Source organism: Somniosus microcephalus, chromosome 2, assembly GCF_052327205.1.
Source record: "Somniosus microcephalus isolate GS21.2 chromosome 2, FLI_Smic_1.0, whole genome shotgun sequence".
Taxonomy (NCBI): Eukaryota; Metazoa; Chordata; class Chondrichthyes; order Squaliformes; family Somniosidae; genus Somniosus; species Somniosus microcephalus.
Window position 1 is genome coordinate 7,791,759 of NC_140988.1, and position 22,279 is coordinate 7,814,037.

Here is a 22,279-nt window from a genome sequence, read left to right on the forward strand (position 1 = left end):
ACCTCTATTTTACTATTTGGAGGCCTATATACCACTCCTATTAATGTTTTTCGCCCCTCGCTATTTCTTAGCTCCACCCATATAGATTCTGTATTAACTGAGTTAATATCCTTCCTTTCAATTGCATTTATCCCCTCTTTTACTAGCAATGCTACCCCTCCTCCCTTTCTTTTTTGTCGATCCTTCCTAAATACTGAATATCCCTGTATGTTAAGCTCCCAGCCCTGCTCACCCTGCAACCATGTTTCCGTAATCCCAATTAGATCATAATTATTAACCTCTATTTCCACAGCTAATTCATCTACCTTGTTCCTGATGCTTCTCGCATTAAGGTATAAAACCCTCAGGCTTTTTTTATGCTCACATTTTTTATGAATTAGTTTGGCCCTTTGTTTTTTGTTCCTCACCCTTTTACCATTTATTTCTGTCTGCCTTTCACTTTCCTCTATTTCACTACATAGGTTTCTAGCCCCCTGCCATACTAGTTTAAATGCTCCCGAACTGCTTTATCAAAAATTACCCCGAGAACATCAGTTCCATCTCTGCACAGGTGTAGACCGTCCCTTTTGTATAGGTTGACCAGAACGGGCTGCACGCCACGTTCCCCTATCTAGATAACGTCACCATCTGCGGCCGCGACCGGCAGGACCATGATGTTAATCTGGAGAGATTCCTCCGTACGGCCCAACGGCTGAACCTCACCTACAATAAGGAGAAATGTGTGTTTAACACCTCACGCCTTGCCATCCTCGGCTGCGTAGTAGAGGACGGACTCATCGGCCCCGACCCCGAAAGAATGCGCCCCCTCATGGAGTTACCCCTCCCCCACTGCCCAAAGGCGCTGAAGAGAACCCTGGGGCTCTTCGCCTACTATGCCCAATGGGTGCCCAATTATGCGGACAAAGCCAGACCCCTCATGAAGTCCACATCCTTCCCCCTTACGGAGGAAGCGTGCGCTGCCTTCTCCCTCATTAAGGGAGACATTGCTAAGGCCACAATGCACGCGGTGGATGAGTCCATCCCCTTCCAAGTGGAGAGCGATGCATCCGACTTCGCCCTAGCCGCTACCCTTAACCAGGAGGGGAGACCGGTGGCCTTCTTCTCAAGGACCCTACAGGGCCCTGAGATCCGACACTCGTCGGTCGAGAAGGAGGCCCAGGCGATTGTGGAGGCTGTACGACGCTGGAGGCACTACCTGGCAGGCAAACGATTTACCCTCCTCACCGACCAGCGTTCGGTCGCTTTTATGTTTAATAACAAGCTGAGGGGTAAAATCAAGAACGACAAGATCTTGAGGTGGAGAATCGAACTCTCCACCTATGATTATGATATCTTGTACCGGCCAGGTAAGCTGAACGAACCCCCTGATGCTCTATCACGAATTACATGCGCCAACGCGCAAATTGATAAGACTTCAGACCCTCCACAACGACCTCTGCCACCCCGGAGTCACCAGACTTTACCACTTCATTAAGGCCCGCAACCTGCCCTACTCCATCGAGGAGGTCAGGACCATGACCAGGAACTGCCAGACCTGTGCCGAGTGCAAACCGCATTTCTTTAGGCCGGACAGAGCAAGCCTGATCAAGGCCACCCGCCCCTTCGAGCGCTTGAGCATCGATTTTAAGGGGCCCCTCCCGTCCTCTGACCATAATGTGTACTTCCTCAACATTGTTGATGAGTACTCCCGTTTCCCCTTCGCCTTCCCCTGCCCAGACATGACCAGCACCACGGTCATTAAATGCCTGAACGACCTCTTCGCCTTGTTCGGGTTCCCAAACTATATACATAGTGACCGGGGCTCCTCCTTCATGAGCGAGGAACTCCGCCAGTTCCTACTAGCAAGAGGTATTGCTGCAAGCAGGACCACCAGCTACAACCCTCGAGGGAACGGCCAGGTGGAAAGAGAGAACGCGACTGTATGGAAGGCCGTCCTCTTAGCCTTAAAGTCTAAGGGCCTCCCAACCTCCCGCTGGCAGGAAGTCCTCCCGGCAGCGCTGCATTCCATCCGGTCACTACTTTGCACTGCCATTAACGCCACCCCCCATGAACGAATGTTTGTTTTCCTTAGGAAGTCGACTACGGGAACCACACTACCAACCTGGCTGACCTCTCCGGGGCCCGTCCTGCTGCGAAAGCACGTGAGGGCCCATAAAACGGACCCCCTGGTCGAGAGGGTGAACCTCCTGCACGCCAACCCTCAGTACGCCTATGTGGCATACCCAGACGGGCGGGAGGACACAGTCTCCTTGCGAGACCTCGCACCCTCGGGCATTCCGGAGACACCACCTTCACCCCCCCGGTCGCAGCGGCGGTGTTGCATTCTCCGGTGGTGATGCTGGTGTCTGCGTGGTCGGCGAGGCCTCGTGGGGTTCCGGCATGCCGTCTACCTGAGCTGGAATCGGGGGGGGGGGGGTGGGGGGGGGGGGGTGAAGGTGGTGTCTCCGGAATGCCCGAGGGTGCGAGGTCTCGCAAGGAGACTGTGTCCTCCCGCCCGTCTGGGTATGCCACATAGGCGTACTGAGGGTTGGCGTGCAGGAGGTTCACCCTCTCGACCAGGGGGTCCGTTTTATGGGCCCTCACGTGCTTTCGCAGCAGGACGGGCCCCGGAGAGGTCAGCCAGGTTGGTAGTGTGGTTCCCGTAGTCGACTTCCTGGGGAAAACAAACATTCGTTCATGGGGAGTGGCGTTAATGGCAGTGCAAAGTAGTGACCGGATGGAATGCAGCGCTGCCGGGAGGACTTCCTGCCAGCGGGAGGTTGGGAGGCCCTTAGACTTTAAGGCTAAGAGGACGGCCTTCCATACAGTCGCGTTCTCTCTTTCCACCTGGCCGTTCCCTCGAGGGTTGTAGCTGGTGGTCCTGCTTGCAGCAATACCTCTTGCTAGTAGGAACTGGCGGAGTTCCTCGCTCATGAAGGAGGAGCCCCGGTCACTATGTATATAGTTTGGGAACCCGAACAAGGCGAAGAGGTCGTTCAGGCATTTAATGACCGTGGTACTGGTCATGTCTGGGCAGGGGAAGGCGAAGGGGAAACGGGAGTACTCATCAACAATGTTGAGGAAGTACACATTATGGTCAGAGGACGGGAGGGGCCCCTTAAAATCGATGCTCAAGCGCTCGAAGGGGCGGGTGGCCTTGATCAGGCTTGCTCTGTCCGGCCTAAAGAAATGCGGTTTGCACTCGGCACAGGTCTGGCAGTTCCTGGTCATGGTCCTGACCTCCTCGATGGAGTAGGGCAGGTTGCGGGCCTTAATGAAGTGGTAAAGTCTGGTGACTCCGGGGTGGCAGAGGTCGTTGTGGAGGGTCTGAAGTCTATCAATTTGCGCGTTGGCGCATGTAATTCGTGATAGAGCATCAGGGGGTTCGTTCAGCTTACCTGGCCGGTACAAGATATCATAATCATAGGTGGAGAGTTCGATTCTCCACCTCAAGATCTTGTCGTTCTTGATTTTACCCCTCAGCTTGTTATTAAACATAAAAGCGACCGAACGCTGGTCGGTGAGGAGGGTAAATCGTTTGCCTGCCAGGTAGTGCCTCCAGCGTCGTACAGCCTCCACAATCGCCTGGGCCTCCTTCTCGACCGACGAGTGTCGGATCTCAGGGCCCTGTAGGGTCCTTGAGAAGAAGGCCACCGGTCTCCCCTCCTGGTTAAGGGTAGCGGCTAGGGCGAAGTCGGATGCATCGCTCTCCACTTGGAAGGGGATGGACTCATCCACCGCGTGCATTGTGGCCTTAGCAATGTCTCCCTTAATGAGGGAGAAGGCAGCGCACGCTTCCTCCGTAAGGGGGAAGGATGTGGACTTCATGAGGGGTCTGGCTTTGTCCGCATAATTGGGCACCCATTGGGCATAGTAGGCGAAGAGCCCCAGGGTTCTCTTCAGCGCCTTTGGGCAGTGGGGGAGGGGTAACTCCATGAGGGGGCGCATTCTTTCGGGGTCGGGGCCGATGAGTCCGTCCTCTACTACGCAGCCGAGGATGGCAAGGCGTGAGGTGTTAAACACACATTTCTCCTTATTGTAGGTGAGGTTCAGCCGTTGGGCCGTACGGAGGAATCTCTCCAGATTAACATCATGGTCCTGCCGGTCGCGGCCGCAGATGGTGACGTTATCTAGATAGGGGAACGTGGCGTGCAGCCCGTTCTGGTCAACCATCCGGTCCATCTCCCTTTGGAAGACCGAAACCCCATTGGTGACGCCGAAGGGAACCCTAAGGAAGTGGTAGAGGCGGCCATTCGCTTCGAAGGCGGTATACTGGCGGTCCTCAGGGCGGATAGGGAGTTGGTGGTAGGCCGACTTAAGGTCGATGGTAGAGAATACTCGGTATTGTGCAATCTGATTGACCATATCAGATATGCGGGGAAGGGGGTATGCGTCCAGCTGGGTGTACCGGTTTATGGTCTGGCTGTAGTCGATGACCAGGCGGTCTTTATTGCCGGTCTTAACGACCACGACCTGGGCACGCCAGGGGCTGCTGCTCCCCTCGATGATGCCCTCCTTCAGGAGACGCTGCACCTCAGAGCTAATGAAGGCTCTGTCCCCGGCGCTGTACCGCCTGCTCTTGGTAGCGACGGGTTTGCAGTCGGGGGTGAGGTTAGCGAACAGGGAAGGTGGCGGGACCTTGAGGGTGGATAGGCCGCAGGTGTTACGCGGTGGGCGGTTTAAAGGCTGCTGGTTGTCGACTGAGTGGGGGGAGGGGTCCGCCGTATGCTAGAGTGACGCTTTGGAGGTGGGATTGGAAGTCCAGCCCTAGTAGGACGGCAGCGCAGAGCTGGGGGAGGACGAGGAGTTTAAAATTTTTATACTCCGTGCCCTTAACCGACAGGGTCACGACACAGTAGCCGCTGATGTCTGTGGCGTGGGACCTCGATGCCATCGAGATCCGGTTGCGCGTTGGCCGGACAGTGAGGGAGTAGTGGCTCACCGTGTCTGGGTGGATGAAACTCTCCGTGCTTCCGCTGTCGAACAGGCAGGTCATGGCGCGGCCGTTTACTTTGATGTCCATCATGGACTTGGACAGGTGGTGCGGGCGGGCTTGGTCCAGTGTGACGGAGGCTAATGTGTGGCTCAGCGAGCTGCCGTAGTCTGCGGGTGAGGCGGTGGTCGAGTCCGGAGGCGAGGTGGCGGTCGAGCGTGGAGGGTAAAATGGCGGCGCCCACGAGGTTGGACAAAATGGCGGAGAAGATGGCTGCCCCCACAACTCACATGAGGCACTGCTGGTGTCAGTTGCCTGGATCAAAGATGGCCGCCCCCATGACTCACACGTGGGGATGCTGGCATCTGTGGCCTTGATGGAAGATGGCCGCCCCCACAACTCGCATGAGGCACTGCTGGCCTCTGTTGATCTCTGTTGGCCTCTGCAGGCCTTAGCAAAGTGGCCTTTCTTCAGGCAGCTTGAGCACGTCGCGTTTCTCGCTGGGCAGCGCGCCCTAGGATGTTTCGCCTGGCCGCAGAAGAAGCAGCCGGCGGCCCGATCGCGGGGGTCCGAAGTCGCAGCCGGTACCGGGGGTGGCGGTCCCGATCGGGTCCGGGACGCCGACGCAGAGGCGCAGAGGTAGGTCCCAGGGGCGGCGCTGCGAGGGGTATCGCGGTCGGGGTCGGTCCCGAGTCCCAGGGTCGCAAATTACTGTACCTGGAGTACGCCTCGAGGTCCCGATGGGCCACTTCTAGGGAGCGAGCGAGGGCTGCAGCTGTGTTCAGGTCAAGGTCCTTTGCTTCAAGAAGTCTTTGCCGTGCGTAGTCGGACCGCAGGCCTTTCACGAAGGCATCGCGGACATTATCTTCAGTATTTTCTGCTGCTGATACCGCTTTAAAGTCACAGTCCCTGCCGAGTGCTTGTAGCGCCCGTAAAAATTCATCTACCGACTCTCCTGGCTGTTGCGGGCCGGATCTTAGGAGGTGTCTGGCATACATGGAGTTTACCGGGCTCCGGTACCGTTGTTTCAGCAGGTTGATGGCGGCTTCGTATGTTTTAAGGTCCCGGATGAGTGCGAATACTTTAGGGCTCACTTGGGCGGTCAGAATTCTTAGCATGGATTTCTGAGGCACGGATTTCTGGAATTCTCCCAGGTAGGATTCGAAACAGCTCAGCCAGTGTTCGAAGTCGAGGGCTGAGTTTGCTGCCTGTGGGTTTAGATCCAGGTACGGTGGCCGGAGGGCTCGCAGCCAGGCTGGCTGCTGTGGCTGGGCGTCTGGCTGGTCGCTTGGCTGGTCGTTTGACTGCTCAAGTGTCGACATTTTAAAATTTAGCCAATAAAATTGATATACCTATCAATTCATCCAATGAAAAGCGACGAGTTAAGAAAGTAACTATAGGTTTTTATTGGCTGAATTGATAGGTATATGATAACCAGTGATAACCATAGAGTAACGATATAACAGTGATAACTATAGTGTAACGATAGTGAACGACAAAAGTGGTTTACCACACTGTGTAACAGGCTCGAGGGGCTGAATGGCCTCCTCCTGTTCCTGTGTAACAGGCTCGAGGGGCTGAATGGCCTCCTCCTGTTCCTGTGTAACAGGCTCAAGGGGCTGAATGGCCTTTTCCTGTTCCTGTGTAAACGGCTCGAGGGGCTGAATAGCCTCCTCCTGTTCCTGTGTAACAGGCTCGAGGGACTGAATGGCCTCCTCCTGTTCCTATATAACCGGCTCGAGGAGCTGAATAGCCTCCTCCTGTTCCTGTGTAACAGGCTCGAGGGACTGAATGGCCTCCTCATGTTCCTGTGTAACAGGCTCGAGGGGCTGAATGGCCTCCTCCTGTTCCTCTGTTCCTTCCTCCTGTTCCTCTGTTCCTTCCTATGTTCGCTTGCTAATGTGATCAAGATGTAACTTTTTCTCTGAACATTTACAATTCACAAGCCTGCACAAACCCAGGGTCAAGTATCGCAAAAGGCAGTCACTCATCCCTCTCCACTCACCTAATTTACCTCATTCCAGAGACTCGAGCACAAAATCTAGGCTGACACTCCCAGTATCAGTACTGAGGGAGTGCTGCACTGTCGGAGGTGCCGTCTTTCGGATGAGACATTAAACCGAGGCCCCGTCTGCTCTCAGGTGGGCGTAAAAGATCCCACGGCACTATTCCGAAGAGCAGCAGGGGGGAGTTCTTCCAGGTGTCCTGGGCCAATATTTATCCCTCAACCAACATCACTAAAAAAAAACACACAAATTATCCGGTCATTATCACATTGCTGTTTGTGGGAGCTTGCTGTGCGTAAAATTGTCCGCTGCGTTATCGGGCTCGGTGTCAAAATTTTGATTTTTTTTGATAATGCTCCTGTGAAGCGCTTTCGGATGTTTTATTACGTTAAAGGCACGGTATAAATGCAAGTCGCTGCGTTTCCCTACATTACCACAGTGACTGCACTCAAAGTGCTTCATTGGCTGTGAAGCGCTTTGGGACATCGCGAGGTCCCAGAATGGCAGGCGCGGCAGAAACTCAAGTCCTTTCTTATTTCGTTCGGGCGGCTTTTCTTCTGTCGGTTTTTCTTTTTAATATAGAAGCCAGGACTTGTAACCATGTCTTTTATTCATTTCCTGTGGAGCCACCTCGGTCATTATCTAGCTTCTTGCCGCATTATCCATCTGAAACACCTCAGCTTGCCCCTCTCTCGCTCTGAAACACCTCAGCTTGCCCCTCTCTCGCTCCCTGTTGGTCTTGTCTTTTTCCAACATGAAACACCCGTCAATTCCTCAACGAGTCTCAATCAGGCAGCGCCATCACTCTGTGCATCTATCCGGACTGTTTCGTGACACCGTTCTTCGGAAAAAACATGCACTGTCCCGATTGTGGACATCGATTATTATTTTTAATGTGTGTGTTGGGGAAAGGAAGACTTTGCGCCGACCCACATAATTGGGCCGTGGCAGAATGCCTTAGCATTGCAAGCATCTGGTATCGCTCCCGAGTGCCAATTCTCCGTGTGCGAGCTAGTGAACTAATTAAAGGACTTGCATTTCTATAGTGCCTTGCACAACCTCAGGACGGCCCGAAGTGTCATTACAGCCAATGAAGCACTTTTTCAAGTGCAGTCACTGTTGTAATGTAGGAAACGAGGCAGCCAATCTGCGCACAGCAAGCTCCCACAAACAGCAATGTGATAATGACCAGATAATCTGTTTTTAGTGATGTTGTTTGAGGGGTAAATATTGGCCAGGATACCGGGAGAACAGTTCCCACATTACAACAGTGACTACACTCCAAAAAAGTACTGAAAAGCTGTAAAGCGCTTTTGAGACGTCCGGTGGTCGTGAAAGGCGCTATGTAAATGTAAGTCTTTCTTTCTTTATAACACCCCAGCTCCTCTTTGAAATAGTGACATGGGATCTCCACCTGAGGGGGCAGACGGGCCCTCGGTTTAACGTCTCATCTGAAAGACGGCACCTCTGACAGTGCAGCACCCCCTCAGTACTGGCACTGGGCATGTCAGCCCGGATTTTGTGTGTTCAAGTCTCTGGAGCAAGACTTGAACCCACAACCTTCTGACTCAGAGGCGAGACTGCTAGGAGCTCTGCAAATTACATATCCAGGGTGATTCGCCCATGGTGGGTTTTTTTAAAAATTCTGCTGGGAAATCCTGCCTATATATTCTCGAATTTCCCACTGGAGGCAGAGTGAATGGATGCACCCACTCATTGTCCCTCAGCAATGTCAATGATGTAAAGGCAGGGAGACGGAGTTAAGATACAGATCAGCCATGATCTAATTGAATGGTGGAACCGGCTCGAGGGGCTGAATGGCCTCTTCCTGTTCCTATGATATGAAAAAGGGTTTTTTTTTAATGGGAGGAAAGCTAACGAATACTAATTCAACATAAGCAACAAAAAATATCAACAGTCATCAGACTGACTGCCCCATTAATTGTTTCATAAACCACTAACTTCTACTACAAGTCCCCACAGGTAGCCGATTAATCCACTTCCTTATATGGTGCAATGCTCTACTCCACAAAGTCTCTAGAGTCAATCCAAAACTACATCACACCCGAAGGCTTTCCTTTCAGGCAGTAGTGAACTGATGTTAGATTATCTGCTTGAGCCAAATACCATCCGGAGCTCCCAACAATATTTTATTACAGCATTTGGCAGCACTGGTAGGATTTGCACAAAGACATTTTTATGAATTCCTTGACCCTCTCCACGCCCCCCCCCCCACCACCAGAGCGGAACAAAGCAGCGATTTCGGTTTGGCTGTTCAGTTTCCGTGGCAACATGTCGTCACGTATGGAGATGCACAAGATGGCCCGAGGGCAATACAGAAGGTTCATGGCGATATTCAAGTTACAACAAAAAAAACAACTCGCATTCACGAAGCTCGAGTTAACAAAGTAAAATGTCCCGAGATACTTCAGAGAGAAGAAACAGACACCGAGCGGTAGGATTCAGGGAGGTGACCGAAGATGTGGTTGGTTCTGCTCCTCCCAACTCTGCTCAGTCTCCATGCCCACTCCTCTCTGTCCTAACCTTGGGGGGCCCTCCCGAAGGGACCATGCGGGGATGGGAGGAGAAGCCATTGCAGGAGAGGTGCTGAGAGGTGGGACAGGTAGGAGTACAATGGAAGTGGTCCTGAGAAAAGAGAGTAGAGTAAAACAGGAGTGAACTGCACTGAACACAAACAAGAAGGGGCATTGCGCCACAGTCACGAAGGTCCTGGGCCAATATTTATCCCTCAACCAGCATCACTAGAACAGATTCTCTGGTCATCATCACATTGCAGTTTCTGGGAGCTTGCTGTGCGTAAATTGGCTGCCTCGTTTCCTACATTACAACAGCGACTGCACTTCAAAAGTACAATAAAGCACTTTTGGGACATACTGGGGTCATTATAGGCGCAAGTCTTTCTTCTTTTTCTTTTTAGTAACCTCGCAAACAGCAGCCAGCACTAGTTCAAGTGGGGAACACCCTGCCTGATCGAGCTCCTTCACTATTTTGAGGAACTTGCATCTCAGGTGGACCCTGGAAAGCCAAATAACATATTAGTGTATTTAGCTCCCCAAAAGCCTTTGACAAAAAGGTCCAGATGAAAGGTTGCTACTAACAAGGTAAAACCTGGAAATGGTTAAACAAAAGTGGTTGAAGGCCAAGAAAAAGTGGATAGCTGTTAGGGGATCGACGTTAGGTGGGGAGAAGTGCAGAGTGGAATTCTCCAGGGTTGGTGTTGGGACTTCTACTGTTTCAATTTACATTTAATGACTTGGATCCAGAAGCATAATGCCAACTGGTCAAACTGAACAGAACAAACCAAACCAAACCAGGAGGGACAACTGAATCGGAGTCCAAAAACGACAAACTATGAACGCGGCATAATATGCAAGTGGGTGAAGCACTGACAGGTGAAGTTTAACGCAGACACGCGTAAAGTACGACACATCAGGAAGACGACAAATCAGCAAAATAAGTACAGTATGAAGGGTGCCAGATGACTCTGACACAAGGGAGGTCTTCAAACCCTGGAGCAGAGCCGAGTCAAGAGACAGAATCACAGAACTGATACGAGGAAAGATTGAATAAACTTGGACTTATAAGCATTGGAAGGAGGCAACTTGTTGGTGACTGTACAGAGGTTTAGAAGTCAGTAAGTGGTGTAGAAGAGTGGAACACGGCTTCAAATTAAAGCGTGACGACAGGACAAGGATTCAAACAAGCAAAAGTCAAATCTAGGACTGGCGAAGGAAGCTGTTCTTCACACAGTGATCAGTGTTCGGAGTTTAACACGTGGCACCCTTTGCACACAACCTGTAGGGTCAATCTGGATCGATGAGCTAAGATGGGCCCCAAACATCCTTCCTCATCCATATATATATTTTTTAAGGTAATTGGCAAAAGAAGCAGACGCAACAGGAAGATAAAAGAAAATAATTACGCGGTGAGTTGTTGTGATCCGGAACGCGCTGCCTGAAGGGGCGGTGCAAACGGATTTAACTGTAACTTTCAAAAGGGAATCGGATAAATACTCGAAAAGGAAAAATTTGCAGGGCTCTGGGGACAGAGCAGGGGGGAGTGGGACTAATCGAAGAGCTCTTTCAAAGAGCCGGCACAGGCACGATGGGCCGAACGGCCTCCTTCCGTGCTGTGTCATTCTAAGATTCTATATGCCTTGCGATCTTATGAAATCGAGCGCAGTGGCAGAGCAATGGGACACTGCAGCAGCAATGTTATTCGATTCGCCCCCCCACCCCCACTCCCAATTTGCCGCGTTTGCATTCATTACCGTGGCACCGAGATGGGGAGGTGTTTGAGGGAGAGCAGGTCAGGCAGAGAGAGAGAAAAAATCACAAAGACAACTATTCCTGGGCCACACACTCGTATTTCCTAGCAGTTGGTTCAAAGCACCATAGGCAAAGGCCATATAGGGTAGAAACAGGAAAGCAAAACTAGGACAAAAAAAAGGATAAATCCCCTTTAAAAAATAGTAGCATTTACTTGGTCTCTCAACTCATTGCCATAGCAACATGGAACATAAGGGCAGAAGACGGCTGGGCTTTTTCTTTTGAGAAATATTCACCATCATGTATTCAGTGAAGTGAAAATAACTCCATCAGTAACTGAATTCTCAACCTGGCCATGCTGAATATGCCTCGTTTCCCTGGCAATCATTTACATCCCATTGAGCTTCTTGCAGGATCCCCTCCCCCCGCTTTAGAAAGAAGCAATGGCAAGTAACATGTTCTAGAAATTGCAAATTTCTCTTTTGGCTCAAAAAAAAGTCTAGATCGCTCTCAATTCTCAACTCCGGTCAACCTTTTGGAACAGGAGTAGGCCATTCAGCCCCTCGATCCGCCAAGCTCTCCCTAAAGCTGAAAGATGGAAAGGACAACTTAGACGATTAAGGGGTAATTTGATCCAAGTTTATCAAGATATTAAAGGGAACTGATAGGGTAGAGAGAGAGAGAGAAACTATTTCCGCTGGTTGGGGAGTCTAGGACTAGGGGGCAGAGTCTAAAGATTAGAGCCAGGCCTTTCAGGAGTGAAATTAGGAAACACTTCTACACACAAAGGCTGGTAGAAGTTTGGAACTCTCTTCCGCAAATGGCAATTGATGCTAGACCAATTAATTTTAAATTGGTGATTGATAAATTGTTAACCAAAGGTATTAAGGGATATGGGACAAAGGCGGGTACATAGAGTTAGATCGCAGATCAGCCATGATCTCATTGAATGGCAGAGCAGGCTCGAGGGGCCGAATGGCCTACTCCTGTTCCTACGGCATCAATGGCCAACTGGTCAGTGAGCAGAGTGCAACTGCACAAAAATGCTGCTCGATCATCTCTAAAGTCATCAATGTTTCACAAAAAGATGTTTTCTGCAAGCACCCACAGCTGTTTGAACATCTGGAACCAGATTTTCAACAAATCTGTGAGCTCCGTTCGGGGGGGAAAAAAAGTTTTCTCTTTCAAAGTCTCTTCACTTTAGAGCAGCGTAGACTTCCAGGCGACCGGATAGAGGGCTATAAAATAATTAAAGGGCTGGCTAGCCTGCCTATCGAGAGATTATTCCAACCTAACAGTTTGGGGGGGGGGGGGGGGGTGTGACCAGGGGACACGAGACTAAACTGTGTAAGAGTAGGAATAGGCTGGATTGTTGGGCGGTTCTTCTTTCCCCAGGGAGCAGTGAGCCTCTGGAATGTGTTGCGGGCTGGTGCGGTGGGTGCTGACTCTCGGCCTTCGAGAGGGAGCTGGGCCGGTTCCTGACTGGGGCTGAGAGCCCATCATAGAGAAGGTCAGTGTCTTTATAGATAATGACAATAACTTGCATTTATACAGCACCTTTAACGTAGTAAAACATCCCAAGGCGCTTCACAGGAGCGATTATCAAACAAAATCTGACATCGAGCCACATAAGGAGATATTAGGACAGGTGACCAAAAGCTTGGTCAAAGAGGTAGGTTTTAAGAAGCGTCTTAAAGACGGAAAAAGAGGTGGAGAGGTGGAAAGGTTTAGGGAGGGAATTCCAGAGCTTAGGGCCCAGGCAGCTGAGGGCACGGCTGTCAAAGGTGGCGCGATGGAAATGGGGGATGCGCAAGAAGCCAGAATTGGAGGAGCGCAGAGATCTCAGAGGGTTGCAGGGCTGGAAGAGGTTACAGAGATAGGGCGGGGCGAGGATGAGAATTAAAAAATCGAGGCGTTGCTTAACCGGAACATTATCAAACAAAGTTCAACACTAAGTCACAATCTTAAAATCATGGACTTGCTTAACCGGAAGCCAATGTAGGTCAGCAAGCACCGGGGTGATGGGTGAACGGGACTTGGTGAGAGTTAGGACACGGGCAGCAGAAGCCAAATACAACACCAAGGTTGCAAACAGTCTGATTCAGCCTCAGACAGTTGCCATGGAGAGGGACGGAGTCGGTGGCTAGGGAACTGAGTTTGTGGCAGGGACCAAAGACAATAACTCTTGGTCCGTGCGATCCCCTGGACTGGTGTCCATCACCTTGGGGGGGTCGGAGAGGAATTTTCCAGAGTATTTTCCCCCCCATATTTGGCCCTGGGTTATTTCTCAGGATTTTATGGCTCTTCCAGGAGATCACACGGCTGCGGGGGTGGGGGGGCAAGGAGGGGTGGAGGCCAGGGGGGGGGGGGGGGGGGGGGGGGCGGTGGGGAGAGGGAGATAAGCGTTTAGTCACGATGCTCCGGGCATCGAGTATGGAGCAGGCTCGATGGGCCAGCTGGTCTTTTCCTGCCCCTCAATTTCGTATGTTTGTGAATACTGTCTGAAATGGTGACCAGAAGTATTAATGGATTCCACCTCCACACCAAGCAATCAAGGACGGCAGGAACTTTGAGGAACTGAAGGTTGTTTCTTGTTCACACAAAGTCATACTTCCCTTCAGCGGAAAAAAGGCAAAGTTGCAGATAGAATTTTGGCACTGTGATTTTGAAACACAAGACAAATGAATACTGGACACAATTAGAGGCAATAACTTTTATGTAAATGGAGTGAAAGACTTTTGTCAATCCAGGCAGTGTTTCTTTTGGAGATGAGATTTTATGAAGGGCTATTAACTGAAGATTAACAAGTTTGATAGTTCAATAGGTCACCTTAGCTACCACACGGAGTAGTTGAGACAAATTTTATAGATGTATTTAAGGGGAAACTAGATAAGGGCGAGAGAGAGAGAAAGGGTTATGCTGATAGAGTTGGATGAAGAAGGATGGGAGGAGGCTCGAGTGGAGCATAAACGCCGGCATGAACTGTTTGGGCCGAATGGCCTGTTTCTGTACTGTATTTTCTATGCAATTCTATGATACTTGAGGAAATGAAAACAGCCGAAAACGCTGGAAAAGCTCAGCAGGCCAGGCAACATCCGTGGAGAGAGAAACAGAGTTAACGTTTCGGGTCGAAACCCTTCTTCAGAACTCCAGTTCTGACGAAAGGTCTTCGACTTGAAACGTTGACCCTGTTTCTCTCTCCACGGATGTTGCCTGGCCTGCTGAGTTTTTCCAGCGTTTTCTGTTGTTATTTCGGATTTCCAGCATCTGCAGTATTTTGCTATCGTACAAATGAAAACAGCCCTTTGGGTTAACCAGCTCAACCCTTTTAGCCGATGCCATTCTGCACTCTCAACATTTTCCACAGCTCCTTCTTTCTCCAAAAAAAACATTATCACGTTGAACCAATTTGTACTGTTTGCCTCCATGGCCTTCGCCGATAGCTTACTTTATAAATATTATAATCGAGTTGTTACGATCTGGAATTTACTCCCTTAAAAGGGCGGTGGGAGCAGATTGAATCGTAATTTTCAAAAGAGAGTTGGATAAATACTTGAAAAGGAAACATTTGCAGGGCTAATGGGGAAAGAGCAGGGGGGGGGGTGGAGAAGAGTGGGACTAATTGGAGAGCTCTTTCAAAGAGCCGGCACAGGCACGATGGGCCGAGTGGCCTGCATGATTCTATGGTAAGTACACATTGGAAACAGCTCTGACTGAATTCCCCGAGTTTACCCTCAACATTAAAGTTATGTACCCGACTTTTTAAACTCTCCTTCAGTGAAGCAGGCAGCAACTTGAGAGAGCAGCGACTGCGGCAGTGTTAGTGCTGGGACTGCAGGCGCCCTCGATCAGAGGTGACTGCCTTCGCCTCAACCCAGGGGCAGGTCTGTTGCTGCGCTTTTTGCGGCTGCCACCCCCCCCCAACCCCCTCCTCCTGCTTGCCTGTGTTTACAGCTAAATCACGGGAGTCAAATTTCCCATGCTCCGGGGGTGCCACCCCAGTCGCCATAGCACCGGAGAGTGCCACCGATTTGAATCGGCTGGATTTTAATGAGCGCATGCTCTCACTATTAATGAACACATTAATGCAAGCGTACAATGCGCTCGCAAAATCTGTCACGATCCTGCTCCCCAAAGGTGCCGTACAAGGCAGCACTTGGCTGAGTCAGTGTGAACAACTTGCCAGAGTCCAACTTCTTGTTTGAAAGCTTCTACGTGGCAGTCTGAAAGCTCCTTTTCCAAGGAGAACAAGCTGGACTTCCTCGGCCTCCCTTCCCTTGGCTCCCAGTCTGGTCTTTGTTGGCCCCGTGCTGTTTCCTCCCATTCTTCCTACGATAAAAGGTAATCAAAAACTGCAAGCTGTACTCGGATAGGACCTGACCAGTGACTTACAGAGCAACATTATCTCTTCTGAGTGGTATTTTTTGTCTCTTTGATATTATAATGCAACCTTGTTTGCCTTTATGCAGCCAGAGACTGGGCTGATAGTTTCAACAACTCTTGCACAATAATGCCCAGCCTGCAGTTGCGTGGCACAGTACGAAGGACCCTCCATTCTTTAAGCAGCTTAAGTGGAACATTATTATTCAGCAGTTGTACAAAGGGCAGCAGAACAATCCAAAAAGGCATGCTCTACTCCAGGGGTGTCCAACCTTTGAGGCATTTGGAGGTCCCTCCCCTGCCACCACCGGCGAGCCCCAGTGACCCCGGCCCCTCAAAGCCCAGGAAACTCAGTGCTTATTTGCTGGCTTGTACTGTTTGAATAGGCTGTGCCAAGAGCTTAGCTAAGGGCTGTTAAAGACACTGCCGCCTCTTCTGTGGATATGGTTTATTCTTAATTCTAAAGTCGCTTCACTTGAATTATATGCCAATTCCAATCAAATAGCAGCCAGCGCTATTCTATTCAAATTGTTTAATTAAAACTACAGGACAGTTTGAATTTATTTTTAAGCAAAACAGCAACAATAGCTTGCTTTGATATAGCAACACCTTTAACATCCCAAGGCACCACGGAGGCCTATTTTGCCAATTACCTTAAATTGGTGTCCTCTGGTTGCTGACCTTTCAGCCAACAACATCTTGTATTTAGACAGCACCTTTAATGTAGTAAAACATCCCCAGGGCACTTAACAGCAGCGATTATCAAACAAAATTTGACACCGAGCCGCGCAAGGAGATATCAGGCTAGGTGACCAAATTTATGCTGACTTTTCCTGGGCTCTCGGAATCCATGATGTATTTGGGAAATTTGGATTACATCGAATGTACAGCACAGAAACAGGCCATTCGGCCCAACTGGTTCATGCAGGTGGTTCCACACGAGCCTCCTCTTCATCTCACCCTATCAGCATATCCTTCTATTCCATTCACCCTCATGTGTTTATCTAGCTTCCCCTTAAATGCATCTATACTATCGCCTCAACCACTCCCTGCGGTAGCGAGTTCCACATTCTCACCACTCTCTGGGTAAAGAAATTTCTCCTGAATTCCCTGTTGGATTTATTAGCGACTCTCTTATATTGATGGCCCCTAGTTCTGGTCTCCCCCACAAGTGGAAACATCTTCTCTACGTCTACCCTATCGAACCCCTTCATAATCTTAAAGACCTCTCGAACCCCTTCATGATCTTAAAGACCTCTATCAGCTCAACCCTCTGCCTTCTCTTTACTAGCAAAAAGAGCCCCAGCCTGTTCAATCTTTCCTGATAAGTTCTAACCTGATAATAAGCTAATCCTTCAGGTTAGAACTTGTCTTTTTTTAAGTAGCTGGCTGAACCTGTTCATTAATAGGTTAACAGTCTTCCACAGAACAGAAAATGTGTGATGGTGTTTGCTAACAGTTTTGCGTGACTCATGTCACTCTTAACCACAGGCGTATTTTTTTCATCCTCAACTTATTGGGTCATTCTTCCCATGTGACTGACCCCCCCCCCCCAAATCTGCCCCCCTAACACTCACTGTCAATTTCTCAAGAGCAAATAAGTTAAAACAAACTCAAAACAAAACAAACAGCCACAAGCTAGGTTTAAGTGTCAGAAAGTACACTCTTTAAAACAATTAGAATAAATTAGGAATAATTTATACTTTTTTCCCCTCCTGCACTCAACTCTTTCCGACAGATACAAAGCAGCCTTAAAATGCTTTGTGCTCCAGATCCATCTGTCCAAGAAAACACCAATTTTATGTCTGCAAACTCTTAGCTGATGCATCAATCAATAAAAAGCTAGGTTCTTACTGTAACCTAACCTCTATATGAACCCACCATTCATTTCAAAGAAGTTACACTTCCTAGCCTTAAAGGGGCACACACCTACAAACTATTTTACACACTATATACGGTTCCTGTCCTTATATAAAAAAAAACAACATCCCTGCCTTACCATGAGCAGCATCACAGGCAATTATAGTTAACACACACATATATACGCACACACACGCATACATAAACACACATATACACACGCACTCACATACATATGCGTGCATATGCACATACACACAATGTATGCACACATCACATGTATGAATACATATGTACATACACCCACACGTGCGCACACCTACACACTCATACACCCACACACGCATACACTCTCCCACACGCGTGCACACTCCCCCACACGCGTGTGCACACATGTACGTACACACACAAAATATAATGTCAGACTGAACCAATAATTGCCAAACAAATTGCATACAGTTAATAGTCAGAATGACACCAGTAAAACAGTAAATCACTGCCACGTAAAATTATGTTGTAACTGAGCGGCCGTTATCCTTTAGGTTAGCACTGAATTCATTCATGCTAAAAAAATAAAAGACATTGACCACAGAGCAAATAATTTTTTTTAAAGCTTGCTTTTTGATTATAACAGTGCTGAGGTACAGTCCTTTGGATACGAGAGGTAGCCCACAAAATATCACACTTCTTGGCCTGTGCACACAAGCCAATAAACAAAAGGAGATAAATGCATGTTAACAATACTGTACCAGGACTGCCTGAAATGCATATGGTACAATTTCTTCAAAACTTTCCTTTTTAAAAAAAAAATGCCACAATGCCAACGCATCCAGTGCCGCCCAGTATACATGATTCTCACAGACTCCCAGGCCTCTCCCTCTCTCTCACAGACACACACCACACAAAGCCTCTCTTGTATAGTATCTCTCTCTCTGACACTGAACAATTGCCGGATCTTTACTATCTGTCTTTTGCCTCCCACAGTGTTTCCCAGGCTGGCTTACGCTGCATCCTTCTCTCAAACCACCCTCCTTCCTCTCTCATGCACAACTCACACATCCCAAAGCACAGCTGTCAGCGCCAGACTTCCCCTTATGCAATGTGTGTGTGTCTTACTCACCCAGAATATAATATTGAAGCCGAATATGAAATACTTGATGCAGCAGCTGACTTCGGGTCCTTTGTAATGTTTCCCTGACATGTTGGGCTGTTCATGGAGGGAGAATTGGCTGCAACAGGGAAGGCTGAAGGCAGCCCGGGGGTGATGCCAGGGCAGCGGAGCTACAAAGTCTCAGCCGCTGCTACAATGTGGCCGGGCGGGGAGGGGAAGCCTCCTCTCCGGCTGTGGAGAGGGAGCGCCCGGCGGACGCGGCGCTGGCTGGACTCCGGGTTAGTGCATGTCCCGGACCAGATGCACAGCCAGAAGCAAAGCAAAATCCCGGGACAAGGAGGCGCTCCGGGAGAAGCAGGGCGGGACTTCCGGGAGCCGGAGGGAAAACAGCAGACAAAGACTGAGAGAGGGGAATGAGAGAGAGAGAAAGAGATAGTGTGAGAGAGAAAGAGAAAAAGTGTGAGAGAGAAAGAGATAGTGTGAGAGAGAGAGATAGTGTGACAGAGAAAGAGAGAGAGAGAAAGTGATACTGTGACAGAGAAAGTGATGGAGATAGAGATAGTGTGAGAGAGCGAGAAAGAGATAGTGTGAGAGAGCGAGAAAGAGATAGTGTGAGAGAGCGAGAAAGAGATAGAGTGTGAGAGAGCGAGAAAGAGATAGAGCGAGAAAGAGATAGAGTGAGAGAGCGAGAAAGAGATAGAGTGTGAGAGAGCGAGAAAGAGATAGAGCGAGAAAGAGATAGAGAGTGAGAGAGCGAGAAAGAGATAGAGTGTGAGAGAGCGAGAAAATGAGAGATAAAGTGGTAGAGATAAGGAGGGAACGAGAAACCATGATAGGAATAAAGAGAGAAACAGATAGAAATAGAGAGAGAGATAAAGTGATAGAAATAAGGAGAGATAGAGAAACAGTGATCAAAATAGAGAGAAACAGTGATAGAAATAAAGAGAAACAAAGTGTTGGAAAGAAGAGAGAGAGTAAAATGGAAAGAAAATTAATAAGGGGATGATTTCATGAGGAGTTTTGATAAAGTAGACAGGGAGAAACCGTATCCATTGGCAGGAGGGTCGGTAACCAGAGGACACAGATTGAAGATAATTGGCAAACGAACCAGAGGCGAAATGAACAGATATTTTTTTCGGCAGCGAGTTGTTGTGATCAGGAATGCGCTGCCTGAAAGGGCGGTGGAAGCAGATTCAATAGTAACTTTCAAAAGGGAATTGGATAAATACTTGAAAAGGAAAAATTTGCAGGGCTCTGGGGAAAGAGCAGGGGGGAGTGGGGCTAATTGGAGAGCTCTTTCAAAGAGCCGGCACAGGCACGATGGGCCGAATGGCCTGCTATGCTGTATGATTCTATAAATAAGGAGGGAGAAATGGAAACAAATAATAAGGGAAAAATTTAGATCAAATATAATTTTCCCCTAAGCCAGTTCATGCCCACATGCAACAAGACCTGGACGACATTCAGGCTTGGGCTGATAGGTGGCAGGTAACATTTGCGCTACACAAGTGCCAGGCAATGACTATTTCCAACAAGCGAGAGTCTAACCACCACCCCTTGACATTCAATGGCATTACCATCGCCGAATCCCCCACCATCAACATCTTGGGGGTCACCATTGACCAGAAACTTAACCGGACCAGCCACATAAATACTGTGGCAACAAGAGCAGGTCAGAGGCTGGGTATTCTGTGGCGAGTATCTCACCTCCTGACTCCCCAAAGCCTTTCCAACATCTACAAGGCACAAGTCAGGAGTGTGATGGAATACTCTCCACTTGCCTGGATGAGTGCAGCTCCAACAACACTCAAGAAGCTCGACACCGTCCAGGACAAAGCAGCCCGCTTGATTGGCACCCCATCCACCACCTTAAACATTCACTCCCTCCACCACCGGCGCACTGTGGCTGCAGCGTTTACCATCTACAAGATGCACTGCAGCAACTCGCCAAGGCTTCTTCGGCAGCACCTCCCAAACCCGCGACCTCTACCACCCAGAAGGACAAGGGCAGCAGGCGCATGGGAACACCACCACCTCCAAGTCACACACCATCCTGACTTGGAAATATATCGCCGATCCTTCATCGTCACTGGCTCAAAATCCTGGAACTCCCTCCCTAACAGCACTGTGGGAGCACCTTCACCACATGGACTGCAGCGGTTCAAGAAGGCGGCTCACCGCCACCTTCTCAAGGGCAATTAGGGATGGGCAATAAATGTTGGCCTTGCCATCCCATAAACAAATTTTAAAAAGTTCATTCAGAAAAAAATTTAATCACTTGCCCATCTAAGACTGGGTTTCCTAGCAAAATCTTTGGAGCAGTGGATTCGCATCAGGGCTTCTGTTCAATGTGCTGGCGCTTGTTTTTACTTAAACCTTTGTTTCAGTGTTGCCGACACAGAGCGTCGCACAGCTCTATGTCGGCAAGATCTCTGCACTTCTGTAATTCTGGCCTCTTGTGCATCCTCGATTTTAATTGCTCCACCATTGGCGGCCGTGCCTTCAGCTGCCTGGGCCCTAAGCTCTGGAATTCCCTCCCTAAACCTCTCCTCCTCTCTGCCTCTCTCTTCTCCTTTAAGACGCTCCTTAAAACCTACCTCTTTGACCAAGCTTTTGGTCGCCTGTCCTAATATCTCCTTATGTGGTTTGGTGTCAATTTTGTTTAGTAATTGACATAAGAAAACTACTAGGCACTTGGTCTAAGTGTCAAACAAAGCTTGAATCAACTGTTTTACACCATGGAGGTCTAGTTGTGTCCTTCACTAGTTCCTGTTAAGAATGTCCTGCGCAAGCTGGGCCCATGCCCATGTATTTATACTCTCCCTGGACAGCGCCACCCGCAGGCCACTCAGCATTATTTCTTAAGTCTTTCTTTCATGAATGACTGATTCACGTCAATAATCACTCCTGTGAAGCGACTTGGGATGTTTTACTGTGTTAAAGGTGCTATATAAATGCAAGTTGTTGTTGTTGTTGACAGGCTGTTCATCCATACCCAATTCTTTCCTTACCCAATATCAACACTTGCAGGTTCCAACAGGGGTCACTGACTACTAAACAGGAGCAGGAACCTTGGTTGTTTTTGCCCTGCCCAGTTGGACTGAGGACAAATGTAGCTCTCCCAATGTCATTCCAATTTGAGATCAATGGGCTCAGCGCAGACCAGGAATCAATCTAGGCTGACACTCCAGTGCAGTGCTGAGGGAGTGCCGCACTGTCGGAGGTGCTGTCTTTCAGATGAGACGTTAAAACCGAGGCCCCGTTTGCCCTCCCAGGTGGACGTAAAAAAACCCATGGCACTATTTGAAGAGCAGGGGGAGTTCTCTCCCCGGTGTCCTGGGGCCAATATTTATCCCTCAACCAGTATCACTAAAACAGATGATCTGGTCATGATCACATTGCTGTTTGTGGGATCGTGCTGTGCGCAAATTGGCTGATGTGTTTCCTACATTACAACAGTGACTGCTTCAAAGTACTTCATCGGCTGTAAAGAGCTTTGAGCCATCCTGTGGTCATGAAAGGTGCTATAGAAATGCCATTTTGTATGGTTAAACCAAGATCTATTTAGAGAAAGAAAAAAGAATGACTTGCATTTCTATAGCACCTTTCACCACCTCAGGATGTCCCAAAGCGCTTTACAGCCAATGAAACACTTCTGAAGTGTAGTCACTGTTGTAATGTGGGAAACACAGCAGCCAATTTGCGCACAGCAAGCGCCCAC

At 49.2% G+C, this 22,279-nt stretch overlaps 1 protein-coding gene across 1 annotated transcript in view; it reads right to left on the reverse strand.

Moving 5' to 3' along the window:
- LOC147122533 (tetraspanin-5-like) overlaps positions 1 to 19,156 on the reverse strand; it is a 159,368-nt gene extending 140,212 nt beyond the window's left edge. The window contains exon 1 of the mRNA XM_086005154.1: positions 18,568 to 19,156. Within this exon, the coding sequence (XP_085861280.1) occupies positions 18,568 to 18,648 (81 nt within the window). The 5' untranslated portion in view covers positions 18,649 to 19,156. The remainder of the gene's footprint in view (positions 1 to 18,567) is intronic.
- Positions 19,157 to 22,279: the final 3,123 nt, after the last annotated feature.